A 14,788-nucleotide genomic window follows, 5' to 3' on the forward strand; every position below is an offset into this window, starting at 1 on the left:
GGACCCCGCGTACCAGGTGGACAAAGGCAACAAGATCAAGCTCATGGTGGAGCTCAGCGACCCCGACCTGCCCCTCAAGTGGTACAAGAACGGGCAGCTCATCAAACCAGCACCAAGTGAGCCCCGGGCATGTGGGGCGGGATGTGGGGCAGGATGTGGGGCTGAGGAGGGGGCTGGAGGGGGTTTATGTGGGGCTGGAAGGGGATACAAGGGGGTTTTGGGGGGCTATGGGGGGCTGGAGGGGGGTAGAAGAAGGGGCAGCTCATCAAACCCAGCACCAAGTGAGCCCCGGGCATGTGGGGCGGGATGTGGGGCAGGATGTGGGGCGAGTTGGGGGGCTGGGGACGGGGCTGGAGGGGGTTTATGTGGGGCTGGAGGGAGATACAGGGGGTTATGGGGGTGGGATGGGGGGTAGAAGAAGGGGCAGCTCGTCAAACCCAGCACCAGTGAGCCCTGGGGATGTGGGGCGGGATGTGGGGCAGGATGTGGGGCTGGGGAGGGAGTGGGGGGGTCAGGGATGGGCGGTACAGGGGGGTTATGGGGGGTTTTGGGGGGCTATGGGGGGCTGGAGGGGGGTAGAAGAAGGGGCAACTCATCAAAACCCAGCACCAAGTGATGCCCAGGCATGTGGGGCGGGATGTGGGGCGGGATGTGGGGCGAGTTGGGGGGCTGGGGAGGGGGCTGGAGGGGGTTTATGTGGGTCTGGAGGGAGATACAGGGGGGTTATGGGGGGTTATGGGGGTGGGATGGGGGGTAGAAGAAGGGGCAGCTCGTCAAACCAGCACCAAGTGAGCCCTGGGGATGTGGGGCGGGATGTGGGGCGGGATGTGGGGCTGGGGAGGGAGTGGGGGGGTCAGGGATGGGCGGTACAGGGGGGTTATGGGGGGTTTTGGGGGGCTATGGGGGGCTGGAGGGGGTAGAAGAAGGGGCAACTCATCAAAACCCAGCACCAAGTGATGCCCAGGCATGTGGGGCGGGATGTGGGGCGGGATGTGGGGCGAGTTGGGGGCTGGGGAGGGGGCTGGAGGGGGTTTATGTGGGTCTGGAGGGAGATACAGGGGGGTTATGGGGGGTTATGGGGGTGGGATGGGGGGTAGAAGAAGGGGCAGCTCGTCAAACCCAGCACCAAGTGAGCCCCGGGCATGTGGGGCGGGATGTGGGGCGGGATGTGGGGCTGGGGAGGGAGTGGGGGGGTCAGGGATGGGCGGTACAGGGGGGTTATGGGGGGTTTTGGGGGGTTATGGGGGCTGGAGGGGGTAGAAGAAGGGGCAGCTCATCAAACCCAGCACTGAGTGAGCCCCAGGCATGTGGGGCGGGATGTGGGGCGGGATGTGGGGTGAGTTGGGGGGCTGGGGAGGGGGTTATGTGGGGCTGGAGGGGGTTATGTGGGGCTGGAGGGGGACACAGGGGGTTATGGGGTGATGGAGAGGGGCTGGAGGGGGGAGTCGGGGGGGGTCTGCAGGTGGGTTATGGGGGGATGTGGGGCGGGATGTGGGGCTGGGGGTCAGGGCTGGGGGGTCCGGGGGGGGGGGGGGGGCTCTGGGGGTGGGGGAGGGGGATTTGGGGCTCCGTGGGGCTGTGTGTGTGTCCCCCCCACGTCCCCGTGTCCCCCCACAACCTGGTGTCCCCCCACGTGTCCCCACGTGTCCCCGAATCCTGGTGTCCCCCCCGTGTCCCCCCCACACCCTCGTGTCCCCCCCCGTGTCCCCATGTCCCCCCCGTTGTCCCGTGTCCCCCCCACGTCCCCGTCTCGCCCCACAACCTGGTGTCCCCCCACGTCTACATCCACCACGTGTCCCACCGTGTCCCCCCTGAATCCCGGTGTCCCCCCATATCTACGTCCGCCACGTGTCCCCCCGTGTCCCCCCCGTGTCCCCCCGCCATCCAACGTCCCCCATTGTCCCCGTGTCCCCCTCACGTCCCCGTGTCGCCCCACAACCTGGTGTCCCCCCACGTCTACGTCCACCACGTGTCCCACCACGTCCCCCCGTCTCCCCACGTCCCCCCGAATCCTGGTGTCCCCCTGTGTCTACGTCCGCCACGTGTCCCACCATGTCCCCCCACGTCCCCCCGAATCCTGGTGTCCCCCCGTGTCCCCCCCCATCCAACGTCCCCCATTGTCCCCATGTCCCCCCCATATCCCCATGTCGCCCCACAACCTGGTGTCCCCCCACATCTACGTCCACCACGTGTCCCCCCACGTCCCCCTGAATCCTGGTGTCCCCTCGTGTCTACGTCCACCACGTGTCCCCCCGTGTCCCCCCATGTCCCCCCCCATCCAACATCCCCCATTGTCCCCCCCACAACCCCATGTCCCCTCTACGTCCCCGTGTTGCCCCACAACCTGGTGTCCCCCCACGTGTACGTCCACCACGTGTCCCACCACGTCCCCCCGAATCCTGGTGTCCCCCCATGTCTACGTCCACCACATGTCTCACCGTGTCCCCCTGAATCCTGGTGTCCCCCCATATCTACGTCCGCCACGTGTCCCCCCGTGTCCCCCCGTGTCCCCCCGCCATCCAACGTCCCCCGTTGTCCCCCGTGTCCCCGTCCCCCCCCCCCAGGTACGTCTTCGAGAACGTGGGGCTGAAGCGCATCCTCACCATCCACAAGTGCTCCCTGGCCGACGACGCCGCCTACGAGTGTCGCGTCAACGAGGAGAAATGCTTCACCGAGGTCTTCGTCAAAGGTGGGCGCCCCCCAGCGGGGGGGCGGGGGGCGGGGGGGACGGTCCCCGTGACACCCCCCCCAACCCCGGGGTGACCTTGCGCCCCTGCCCCCCCAGAGCCCCCCGTGACCATCGCCAAGGGCCTGGACGACCAGCAGGTGGTGGTGGGCGAGCGGGTGGTGCTGGAGGCCGAGGTCTCGGAGGAGGGCGCCCAAGTCATGTGGTGAGCGGGGGAGGGGGGTGGGGACACCCATGTCCACGTGGCCACATGGCGGGGTGGGGGGATGGGGTGTCCTTGTCTCCCTCCAGCCCACCAGTGGGTGGCCGTGGGCTCGCGCGGGGGGCCAGCCCCACCACCACGTGGCCATCTCCATCCCGTGGCCATCTCCACCCCGTGGCCATCCCACCACGTGTCCTTCTCCACCACGTGGCCATCTCCATCCCATGTCCATCTCCACGTGTCCATCTCCACCACCCATGTCCATCCCACCACGTCTCCATCCCCACCCCGTGTCCATCCCACCACGTGTCCATCCCACCATGTGGCCATCTCCACCATGTGGCCATCCCCACCCCGTGTCCATCTGCACCACGTGTCCATCCCACCATGTGGCCATCTCCATCCCGTGTCCATCTCCACCCCGTGTCCATCTCCACCATGTGGCCATCTCCATCCCGTGTCCATCTCCACCACGTGTCCGTCCCACCCCATGTCCATCTCCATCCCATGTCCATCTCCATCCCGTGTCCATCCCACCCCATGTCCATCTCCACCACGTGTCCATCTCCATCTCGGTCCATCTCCATCCCGTGGCCATCCCACCACGTGTCCATCTCCATCCCACATCCATCTCCATCCCATGTCCATCTCCATCCCACGTCCATCTCCATCCCATGTCCATCTCCATCCCACGTCCATCTCCACCACGTGGCCATCTCCATCCCATGGCCATCTCCATCCCGTGGCCATCCCACCACGTGTCCATCTCCATCCCACCACGTGTCCATCTCCATCCCACGTCCATCTCCATCCCATGTCCATCTCCATCCCACGTCCATCTCCACCACGTGGCCATCCCCACCACACATCCATCCCACCACGTGTCCACCCCCACCCCATGGCCATCCCCACCACGTGTCCGTCTCCATCCTGTGGCCATCTCCACTATGTGTCCATCCCACCACGTGTCCTTCTCCACCACGTGGCCATCCCACCCCATGTCCATCTCCATCCCATGGCCATCTCCACATGTTCATCCCCACCCCATGTCCATCCCACCACGTGGCCATCTCCATCCCATGGCCATCCCCACCACGCATCCACCTCCACCACGTGGCCATCTCCATCCCGTGTCCATCTCCACCACACATCCATCCCACCACGTGGCCATCTCCATCCCGTGTCCATCTCCACCACACATCCATCCCACCACGTGTCCATCCCACCACCTGGGCATCTCCATCCCATGGCCATCCCCACCCCGTGTCCATCCCCACCACGCATCCATCCCATCCCATGGCCATCTCCATCCCGTGGCCATCTCCACGTGTCCATCTCCACCATCCATGTCCATCCCACCACGTCTCCATCTCCACCATATGTCCGTATCCACCACCACATGTCCGTATCCACGACTGTGTGTCCATCCCCACCATGTGTCCATCCCCACCATCCCATGTCCACCTCCACCATCCCATGTCCATCTCCACCACGCCACCTCCATCTCCACCATCGTGTGTCCATCCCACCATCCCGTGTCCATCCCACCATCCTGTGTCCATCCCCACCATCCACCTCCATCCTCACCATCCCGTGTCCATCCCCACCATCCTGTGTCCATCCCACCATCCCGTGTCCATCCCCACCATCCTGTGTCCATCCCCACCATCCCGTGTCCATCCCCACCATCCTGTGTCCATCCCACCATCCCGTGTCCATCCCACCATCCTGTGTCCATCTCCACCGTCCCATGTCCATCCCACCATCCCGTATCCATCCCACCATCCCGTGTCCATCCCCACCATCCCGGGTCCATCCCACCATCCCATCTTCATCCCCACCATCCCATGTCCATCCTCACCATCTCATGTCCATCCCCACCATCCCGTGTCCATCCCACCATCCCGTGTCCATCCCCACCATCCCATGTCCATCTCCACCACACCACCTCCATCCCCACCATCCTGTGTCCATCCCACCATCCCGTGTCCATCCCACCATCCCATGTCCATCCCCACCATCCTGTGTCCATCCCACCATCCTGTGTCCATCCCCACCATCCCGGGTCCATCCCACCATCCCGTGTCCATCCCCACCATCCCATGTCCATCTCCACCACACCACCTCCATCCCCACCATCCTGTGTCCATCCCACCATCCCGTGTCCATCCCCACCATCCCATGTCCATCCCCACCATCCCGTGTCCATCCCACCATCCCGTGTCCATCCCACCATCCCGTGTCCATCCCACCATCTCATGTCCATCCCCACCATCCTGTGTCCATCCCACCATCCCATGCTCATCCCCACCATCCCGGGTCCATCCTCACCATCCCGGGTCCATCCCACCATCCCATCTTCATCCCCACCATCCCATGTTCATCCTCACCTTCTCATGTCCATCCCACCATCCCGGGTCCATCCCACCATCTCATGCTCATCCCCACCACCCATCTCCATCCCCACCATCCCGTGTCCATCTCCACCGTCCACCTCCATCCCCACCACCACGTGTCCGTCCCCACCGTCCCGTGTCTGTCTCCGCCGCCCGTCCCTGCCGTGTCACGTGTCCCTGCCGCCGCCGCAGGATGAAGGACGGGGTGGAGCTGACGCGGGAGGAGACCTTCAAGTACCGCTTCAAGAAGGACGGCAAGAAGCACTATCTCATCATCAACGAGGCCACCAAGGAGGACACGGGACGCTACAAGATCATGACCAACGGGGGGGAGAGCGAGGCCGAGATCATCGTGGAGGGTAGGTGTCCCTGGTGGGGGGGCGGGGGGGGAGCACCTCGAGGTGCTGGGAGGGTCCCATGGGTGCTGAGGGGTCTCCAGAAGATCTAGGAGATGTTTGGGGGCTGTTTGAGGGTCCCTTTGGAGTCCCAGGAGGCCCTGGAGGGCTCCACGGGTGAGGTCCCGGAGGACCCCAGGAGGTGCCCAGGGCGTCTGGAGGGTCCCTGGGGGCAGTGGGGGGGGAGTCCCACGGGTGCTGAAGGTGTCCAGGAGGTCCCAGTGGTGCCTGGAGGGATCTCGGAGGCTTTCCATGGGGGATCCAGAAGGTCCCATGGGTGCTGGGAGGTGTCCAGAAGGTCCCATGGGTGCTGGGAGGTGTCCAGGAGGTCCCAGTGGTGCCTGGAGGGATCTCGGAGGCTTTTCATGGGGGATCCAGAAGGTCCCATGGGTGCTGGGAGGTGTCCAGGAGGTCCCAGGAGATGTTTTGGGGGGTCTCCAGGTGATCCCGGGGGTGTCCAAGGCTCCTGGAGGGGTCCCTGAGGGGATCTCAAGGGGTTTCCATGGATGCTGGGGGTGTCCAGGAGGTCCCGGGGGTGATGGTGGGTCTCCGGAAGGTGCCAGAGGTGCCTGGAGGGGTCTCGGGGGCTTTCCGTGGGGTATCCAGGAGGTCCCATGGATGCTGAGGGTGTCCAGAAGGTCCCAGTGGTGGTGATGGGTCTCCAGAAGGTCCCAGTGGTGCCCGGGGGTGGGGGTGGGGTCTCCAGGGGGTTCCAGAGGGTGTCCAGGAGGTCCCATGGTGGGTCTCCGGGATGGTGGTGGGTCTCCAGAAGGTCCCAGTGGTGCCCGGGGGTGGGGGTGGGGTCTCCAGGGGGTTCCAGAGGGTGTCCAGGAGGTCCCATGGTGGGTCTCTGGGATGGTGGTGGGTCTCCAGAGGGTGCCAGAGGTACCTGGAAGGGTCTTGGGGGGCTTTCCATGGGGTATTCAGAAGGTCCCATGGGTGCTGGGAGGTGTCCAGGAGGTCCCAGTGGTGCCGGGGAGGGGGGGGGGGGGTCTCCAGGGGGTGTCCAGAACGTGCCGGAGGTGCCTGGAGGCATCTCAGGGGGCTTCCCATGGGGTATCCGCACGTTCTCAAGGGCCCCGAGGGACGCCCGGGAGGTCCCACGGGTTCCAGGAGATGCCTGGAGGCATCTCAGGGGGGTTCCTAGGGATAAGGAGAGGGGGGGGTCCCCCAACCCCGCGTGTCCCATGTGTGTGTGTGTGTGTCCCCCCCCCAGAGAAGCAGCTGGAGGTGCTGCAGGACATGGCGGACCTGACGGTGCAGGCGACGGAACAGGCCGTCTTCAAGTGCGAGGTGTCGGACGAGAAGGTGACGGGACGTTGGTTCAAGAACGGGGTGGAGGTGCGCCCCAGCAAGCGCATCCACATCTCCCACACCGGCAGGTGGGCGCCGGGGGGGGGACACACACCCCCACCCCCCACATGGGGGTCTCGGTGGGGTTGGGGACACCTCACGGGGGGCTTGGAGGCACCTCAGGGGGGTCTGGGAGAGGGGGTCGGTGCCACCCATAGGGTTCTCCGAGGGGTTGGAGGAACCCATGGGGGTCTCAAGGGGGTTGGAGCCACCCATGGGGGTCTCAGTGGGGCTGGAGGAACCCATGGGGGTCTCAAGGGGTTGGAGCCACCCATGGGGGTCTCAGTGGGGCTGGAGGAACCCATGGGGGTCTTGGGGGAGTGGGTTGGAGGAACCCATGGGGGTCTCAAGGGGGTTGGAGCCACCCATGGGGGTCTTGGAGGGGTTGGAGCCACCCATGGGGGTCTCAAGGGGGTTGGAGCCACCCATGGGGGTCTTGGAGGGGTTGGAGGAACCCATGGGGGTCTCAAGGGGGTTGGAGCCACCCATGGGGGTCTTGGAGGGGTTGGAGGAACCCATGGGGGTCTCAAGGGGGTTGGAGCCACCCATGGGGGTCTTGGAGGGGTTGGAGGAACCCATGGGGGTCTCAAGGGGGTTGGAGCCACCCATGGGGGTCTCAGAGGGATTGGAGGAACCCATGAGGGTCTTGGAGGAACTCATGGGGGTCTCAAGGAAGTTAAAGCCACCCATGGGGGTCTTGGAGGGGTTGGAGGAACCCATGGGGGTCTCAACGGGGTTCGAACCACCCATGGGGGTCTTGGGGGAGTGGGTTGGAGCCACCCATGGGGGTCTCGGTGGGGTTGGGGACACCTCACAGGGGGCTTGGAGGCACCTCAGGGGGGTCTGGGAGAGGGGGTTGGTGCCACCCATAAGGTTCTCCGAGGGGTTGGAGGAACCCATGGGGGTCTCAAGGGGGTTGGAGCCACCCATGGGGGTCTCAGTGGGGCTGGAGGAACCCATGGGAGTCTCAAGGGGGTTGGAGGAACCCATGGGGGGTCTCAGAGGGGTTGGAGACACCTCACGGGGGGCTTGGAGGGGTTGGAGGCACCTCATAGGGGTCTGGGAGAGGGGGTCGGTGCCACCCATAGGGTTCTCCGAGGAGTTGGAGCCACCCATGGGGGTCTCAAGGGGGTTGGAGCCACCCATGGGAGTCTCGGAGGTGTGGGAGGAACCCATGGGGGTCTCGGGGGAATGGGTTGGAGGAACCCATGGGGGTCTCAAGAGGGTTGGAGCCACCCATGGGGGTCTCAGTGGGGCTGGAGGAACCTATGGGGGTCTCCGAGGAGTTGGAGCCACCCATGGGGGTCTTGGAGGGGTTGGAGGAACCCATGGGGGGTCTCGGTGGGGTTGGGGACACCTCACGGGGGGCTTGGAGGCACCTCAGGGGGGTCTGGGAGAGGGGGTTGGTGCCACCCATAGGGTTCTCCGAGGGGTTGGAGGAACCCATGGGGGTCTCAAGGGGGTTGGAGCCACCCATGGGGGTCTCAGTGGGGCTGGAGGAACCCATGGGGGTCTCAAGAGGGTTGGAGCCACCCATGGGGGTCTTGGAGGGGTTGGAGGAACCCATGGGGGTCTCACGGGGGTTGGAGCCACCCATGGGGGTCTTGGAGGGGCTGGAGGAACCCATGGGGGTCTCAACGGGGTTGGAACCACCCATGGGGGTCTTGGAGGGGTTGGAGGAACCCATGGGGGTCTCAACGGGGTTGGAACCACCCATGGGGGTCTTGGGGGAGTGGGTTGGAGGAACCCATGGGGGTCTCGGTGGGGTTGGGGACACCTCACGGGGGGCTTGGAGGCACCTCAGGAGGGTCTGGGAGAGGGGGTTGGTGCCACCCATAAGGTTCTCCGAGGGGTTGGAGCCACCCATGGGGGTCTCAAGGGGGTTGGAGCCACCCATGGGGGTCTCAGTGGGGCTGGAGGAACCCATGGGGGTCTCAAGGGGGTTGGAGCCACCCATGGGGGTCTCAGTGGGGCTGGAGGAACCCATGGGGGTCTCAAGGGGGTTGGAGCCACCCATGGGAGTCTCGGAGGTGTTGGAGGAACCCATGGGGGTCTCGGGGGAATGGGTTGGAGGAACCCATGGGGGTCTCAAGAGGGTTGGAGCCACCCATGGGGGTCTCAGTGGGGCTGGAGGAACCTATGGGGGTCTCAAGGGGGTTGGAGCCACCCATGGGGGTCTCAGTGGGGCTGGAGGAACCTATGGGGGGTCTCGGTGGGGTTGGGGACACCTCACGGGGGGCTTGGAGGCACCTCAGGGGGGTCTGGGAGAGGGGGTTGGTGCCACCCATAGGGTTCTCCGAGGGGTTGGAGGAACCCATGGGGGTCTCAAGGGGGTTGGAGCCACCCATGGGGGTCTTGGAGGGGTTGGAGCCACCCATGGAGGTCTCAAGGGGGTTGGAGCCACCCATGGGGGTCTTGGAGGGGTTGGAGGAACCCATGGGGGTCTCGGTGGGGTTGGGGACACCTCACAGGGGGCCTGGAGGCACCTCAGGGGGGTCTGGGAGGGGGGGTCGGTGCCACCCATAGGGTTCTCCGAGGGGTTGGAGCCACCCATGGGGGTCTCGGGGGAGTGGGTTGGAGGAACCCATGGGGGTCTTGGAGGAACCCATGGGGGTCTCAAGGGGGTTGGAGGAACCCATGGGGGTCTCAGAGGTGTTGGAGACCCCCATGGGGGTCTTGGAAGGGTTGGAGGAACCCATGGGGGTCTCAGTGGGGCTGGAGGAACCCATGGGGGTCTTGGGGGAGTGGGTTGGAGGAACCCATGGGGGTCTCAAGGGGGTTGGAGCCACCCATGGGGGTCTTGGGGGGTGGGTTGGAGCCACCCATGGGGGTCTCAGTGGGGCTGGAGCCACCCGTGGGGGTCTCGGGGGGGGGGTGCCAGAAGCCCCCCATTGGGCCTCCCACCCCCCCAAGGCCCCCTGGGACGACCGCAGCCCCCCCCGGCCCCACGCGTGAGGGGCGCCCCCCGGCCCATCACCCCACGCCGTGGGGCGCCCCCCAACCGCCCCCGTGTCGTGTCCGTCCCCCCCCCAGGATCCACAAGCTGGTGATCGACGACGTGCGCCCCGAGGATGAGGGGGATTACACCTTCGTCCCCGACGGCTACGCCCTCTCCCTCTCCGCCAAGCTCAACTTCCTCGGTGGGGCTGGGGGCACTTGGGGGGCTGGGGCGCACCTGGGGAGCTGGGGGCACTTGTGGGTCTGGGGCGACTTGGGGGGCCGGGGGGACACAGGACCTTTGGGGACACTTGGGTTGAGGGGAGACTTACGGCCTGGGGGGCACTTGTGGGGCTGGGGGCACTTGGGGGGCTGGGGGGGACTTGGGGGGCTGGGGCGCACCTGGGGACCTGGGGGCACTTGTGGGTCTGGGGCGACTTGTGGGTCTGGGGCGACACAGGACCTTTGGGGACACTTGGGTTGAGGGGAGACTTACGGCCTGGGGGGCACTTGTGGGGCTGGGGGCAACTTGGGGGGCCGGGGGGCACTTGGGGGGGTGGGGTGGACCTGGGGGGCTGGGGGCACTTGTGGGTCTGGGGCGACTTGAGGGGCTGGGGGGCACTTGGGGGGCTGGGGTGGACCTGGGGGGCTGGGGACAATTGGGGGGCTGGGGGCACTTGAGGGGCTGGGGGGCACTTGTGGGGCTGGGGGCACTTGTGGGGCTGGGGTGACTTGGGGGGCCGGGGGGACACAGGACCTTTGGGGACACTTGGGTTGAGGGGAGACTTACGGCCTGGGGGGCACTTGTGGGGCTGGGGGCAACTTGTGGGGCTGGGAGTTACTTGGGGGGCTGGGGGGGACCTGGGGGGCTAGGGACACTTGGGGGGCTGGGGGCACTTGGGGGGCTGGGGCGACTTGAGGGGCTGGGGGGCACTTGGGGGGCTGGGGTGGACCTGGGGGGCTGGGGACAACTGGGGGGCTGGGGACAATTGGGGGGCTGGGGGCGACTTGGGGGGCTGGGGCGCACCTGGGGAGCTGGGGGCACTTGTGGGGCTGGGGCGACTTGTGGGTCTGGGGCGCACCTGGGGAGCTGGGGGCACTTGTGGGTCTGGGGCGACTTGGGGGGCCGGGGGGACACAGGACCTTTGGGGACACTTGGGTTGAGGGGAGACTTACGGCCTGGGGGGCACTTGTGGGGCTGGGGGGGGCATTTATGGGTCTGAGGGGGGCACTTATGGGTCGGGGGGGGACACTTATGGGTCTGAGGGGGGCACTTGTGAGTCTGAGGGGGGCACTTGTGGGTCTGGGGGGGGCACTTGTGGGTCTGGGAGGAGCACTTGTGGGTCTGAGGGAGCACTTATGGGTCTGAGGGAACACTTGTGGGTCTGGGGGGGGCACTTATGGGTCTGGGGGGGGGCCGACACACACGCGCCCCTTGGGGACACTTTTTGGGGGGGGGGGGGGGGGGGCGTGTCTCAAGCCCCTGTCCCCAAACGTGACGTCACCGGGGGGGGTGTGACATTTGGGGACACTCCCCCACCCCCCCACCCCCAATTAACCCTTTGCTGCCCCCCAACAGAGATCAAGGTGGAGTACGTCCCCAAGCAAGGTGAGGGGACACCGGGGGGGGGGACATGGGGACACTGGGGGGGGGGGGGGGGGGACACAGGGGGGCCCCCACGGCGGTGTGACCCCCCCCCCCCGCCCCCCCCCGCCCCCCCAGAGCCCCCCAAGATCCACCTGGACTGTTCGGGGCGCGCGGGCGAGAACACGCTGGTGGTGGTGGCCGGGAACAAGCTGCGCCTCGACGTCCCCATCTCGGGGGAGCCGGCGCCCGCCGTCACCTGGGCCAAGGACGACAAGGTGACACCCCCCCCGGTGTCCCCTCCCCCCGTGTCACACCCCCCCCCCCCCACCCCCGTGGCCCCACGGCCCCATCTCGGGGGGTCCCCGTGTCCCCCCCTGTCCCCACATCCCTGACTTGGGGGGTCCCGTGTCCCCAGGTGGGTCCCCGCGTCCCCCCCGTGTCCTTGTCTTGGGGGGTCCCGTGTCCCCCCGTGTCCCCACCTTGGGGGGCTCCATGTCCCCATGTCCCCACCCTGGGATGTCCCATGTCCCCCCCCCCGTGTCCCCATGTCCCTACCTGGGAGGGTCCCGTGTCCCCCCATGTCCCCGTGTCCTTGTCTTGGGGGTCCCGTGTCCCCCCATGTCCCCAGCTCAGAGGGTCCCGTGTCCCCGTGTCCCCACCCTGGGATGTCCCATGTCCCCCCCCCCCCCGTGTCCCCATGTCCCCGTCTTGGGGGGTCCCGTGTCCCCGTGTCCCCCCCCTGGGGTCTCCCATGTCCCCCCCCCCGTGTCCCCATGTCCCTACCTGGGAGGGTCCAGTGTCCCCCCACGTCCCCATGTCCTTGTCTTGGGGGGTCTCGTGTCCCCCCGTGTCCCCGTGTCCCCACCTTGGAGGGTCCCGTGTCCCCATGTGTGTCCCCATGTCCCCAGCTCAGAGGGTCCCGTGTCCCCGTGTCCCCACCCTGGGGTCTCCCATGTCCCCCCCCCCATGTCCCCATGTCCCTACCTGGGAGGGTCCCATGTCCCCCCGTGTCCCCCCATGTCCCCCCGTCCCCGTCTTGGAGGGTCCCGTGTCCCCGTGTCCCCACCCTGGGGTCTCCCATGTCCCCCCCCCATGTCCCCATGTCCCTACCTGGGAGGGTCCCGTGTCCCCCCGTGTCCCCGTGTCCTTGTCTTGGGGGGTCCCGGGTCCCCTCATGTCCCCCCGTGTCCCCATGTCCCCACCTTGGAGGGCCCCATGTCCCCCCGTGTCCCCCCATGTCCCCGTGTCCCCATCTTGGAGGGTCCCGTGTCCCCGTGTCCCCCCTGTGTCCCCCCCGTGTCCCCGTGTCCCCACCTTGGAGGGTCCCGTGTCCCCATGTGTGTCCCCGTGTCCCCATCTTGGGGGGTCCCGTGTCCCCATGTGTCCCCATGTCCCCACCCTGGAGGGTCCCGTGTCCCCCCGTGTCCCCGTGACACATCCCAGCGTGTTCCTGTGCCCCTGTGGTGTGTCCCCACGTCCCACGTCCCCGTGTCCCTGTCCCCATGTCCCATGTCCCCGCATCCCCGCGTCCTCCTGTCCCCGTGTTCCATGTCCCCACGTCCCCTGTCCCACGTCCGTGTCCCCATCCCCATGTCCCCTGTCCATGTCCCCGTCCCCGTGTCCCCTATCCCACATCCCTGTCCCTGTCCCCATGTCCCCTGTGCCACATCCGTGTCCCCGTCCCCATGTCCTATATCCCATGTCTGTGTCCCCATCCCCGTGTCCCCGTCCCCATGTCCTATATCCCACGTGTCCCCATCCCCACGTCCCGTCCCATGTCCGTGTCCCCGTCCCCACGTCCCCTGTCCCATCCCCACGTCCCCGACCCACGTCCATGTCCCCTGTCCCCCGTCCGTGTCCCCGTCCCCACGTCCCCAGTGCCACATCCGTGTCCCCACCTTCCCTGTCCCCCGTCCGTGTCCCCACGTCCCCTGTCCCCCATCTGTGTCCCCGTCCCCACGTCCCCAGTGCCACGTCCGTGTCCCCACGTCCCCTGTCCCATGTCCGTGTCCCCATCCCCACGTCCCCTGTCCCCCATCCGTGCCCCCTGTCCCCTGTCCCATCCCCGCGTCCCCTGTCCCCCGTCCGTGTCCCCACGTCCCCTGTCCCCCATCCGTGTCCCTGTCCCCACGTCCCCAGTGCCATGTCCGTGTCCCCGCGTCCCCTGTCCCATGTCCGTGTCCCCATCCCCACGTCCCCTGTCCCCCATCCGTGTCCCCGCGTCCCCTGTCCCATCCCCATGTCCCCTGTCCCGTCTGTGTCCCCACGTCCCCTGTCCCCAGTCCGTGTCCCCGCGTCCCCTGTCCCATCCCCGCGCCCCCAGTGCCACCCACGTGTCCCCATCCCCACCTCCCCTGTCCCCCGTCCGTGTCCCCACGTCCCCTGTCCCCTGTCCGTGTCCCCGTCGCCGCGTCCCCAGTGCCACGTCCGTGTCCCCGCGTCCCCTGTCCCCCGTCCGTGTCCCCGTCCCCACATCCCCAGTGCCACGTCTGTGTCCCCGCGTCCCCTGTCCCCCGTCCGTGTCCCCGCGTCCCCAGCGTGTCCCCGTCCCCAGGAGTTCTCGCTGGCCGAGGGCCGGGTGCACCTGGAGCAAAAGCCCGACCTGAGCAGCTTCGTCATCGAGAGCGCGGAGCGCGGGGACGAGGGACGCTACACCATCCGGGTGACAAACCCCGCCGGCGAGGACACCGCCACCATCCTCCTCAGGGTGGTCGGTAAGGGGGGACACGGGGACACAGGGACGGGGGGGTGGCGGGGGACAGGGGGGTGGCAGGGGACAGCAGGGGACAGCAGCGGACATGGGGGACACAGGGGACACAGGGACATGGGGGTGACGGGGGACATGGGGACACGGGGACACAGGGGTGACAGGGGACACGGGGATGGCAGGGGACATGGGGGACACAGGGGACACGGGGACATGGGGGTGGCAGGGGACACGGGGACACAGGGGTGACAGGGGACATGGGGACACGGGGGTGACAGGGGACACGGGGATGGCAGGGGACATGGGGGACACAGGGAACACAGGGACATGGGGGTGACGGGGGACATGGGGACACGGGGGTGACAGGGGACACGGGCATGGCAGAGGACATGGGGACAGGGGGACACGGGGGTGACAGGGGACACCAGGGGACACAGGCACGGCAGGGGACGTGGGGGACACAGGGGACAGGGACATGGGGGTGGCAGGGGACACAGGGACAGAGGGATGGCAGAGGACATGGG

General features: G+C 67.3%; 1 protein-coding gene across 1 annotated transcript in view; it reads left to right on the forward strand.

Moving 5' to 3' along the window:
* Positions 1–4: 4 nt before the first annotated feature.
* The window catches only part of MYBPC2 (myosin binding protein C2), a gene marked incomplete at its 5' end in the record, with an annotated part of 36,873 nt that continues 22,089 nt past the window's right edge, over positions 5–14,788 (forward strand). Inside the window, 10 exon segments of the mRNA XM_063322046.1 lie at positions 5–101; positions 1,114–1,129; positions 2,565–2,689; positions 2,786–2,891; positions 5,477–5,643; positions 6,896–7,061; positions 10,066–10,172; positions 11,549–11,578; positions 11,693–11,832; positions 14,112–14,271. Coding sequence (XP_063178116.1) covers positions 5–101; positions 1,114–1,129; positions 2,565–2,689; positions 2,786–2,891; positions 5,477–5,643; positions 6,896–7,061; positions 10,066–10,172; positions 11,549–11,578; positions 11,693–11,832; positions 14,112–14,271 — 1,114 coding nt within the window.

Source organism: Chroicocephalus ridibundus, unplaced genomic scaffold (genome assembly GCF_963924245.1).
Source record: "Chroicocephalus ridibundus unplaced genomic scaffold, bChrRid1.1 SCAFFOLD_587, whole genome shotgun sequence".
In the NCBI taxonomy this organism is placed as follows: domain Eukaryota; kingdom Metazoa; phylum Chordata; class Aves; order Charadriiformes; family Laridae; genus Chroicocephalus; species Chroicocephalus ridibundus.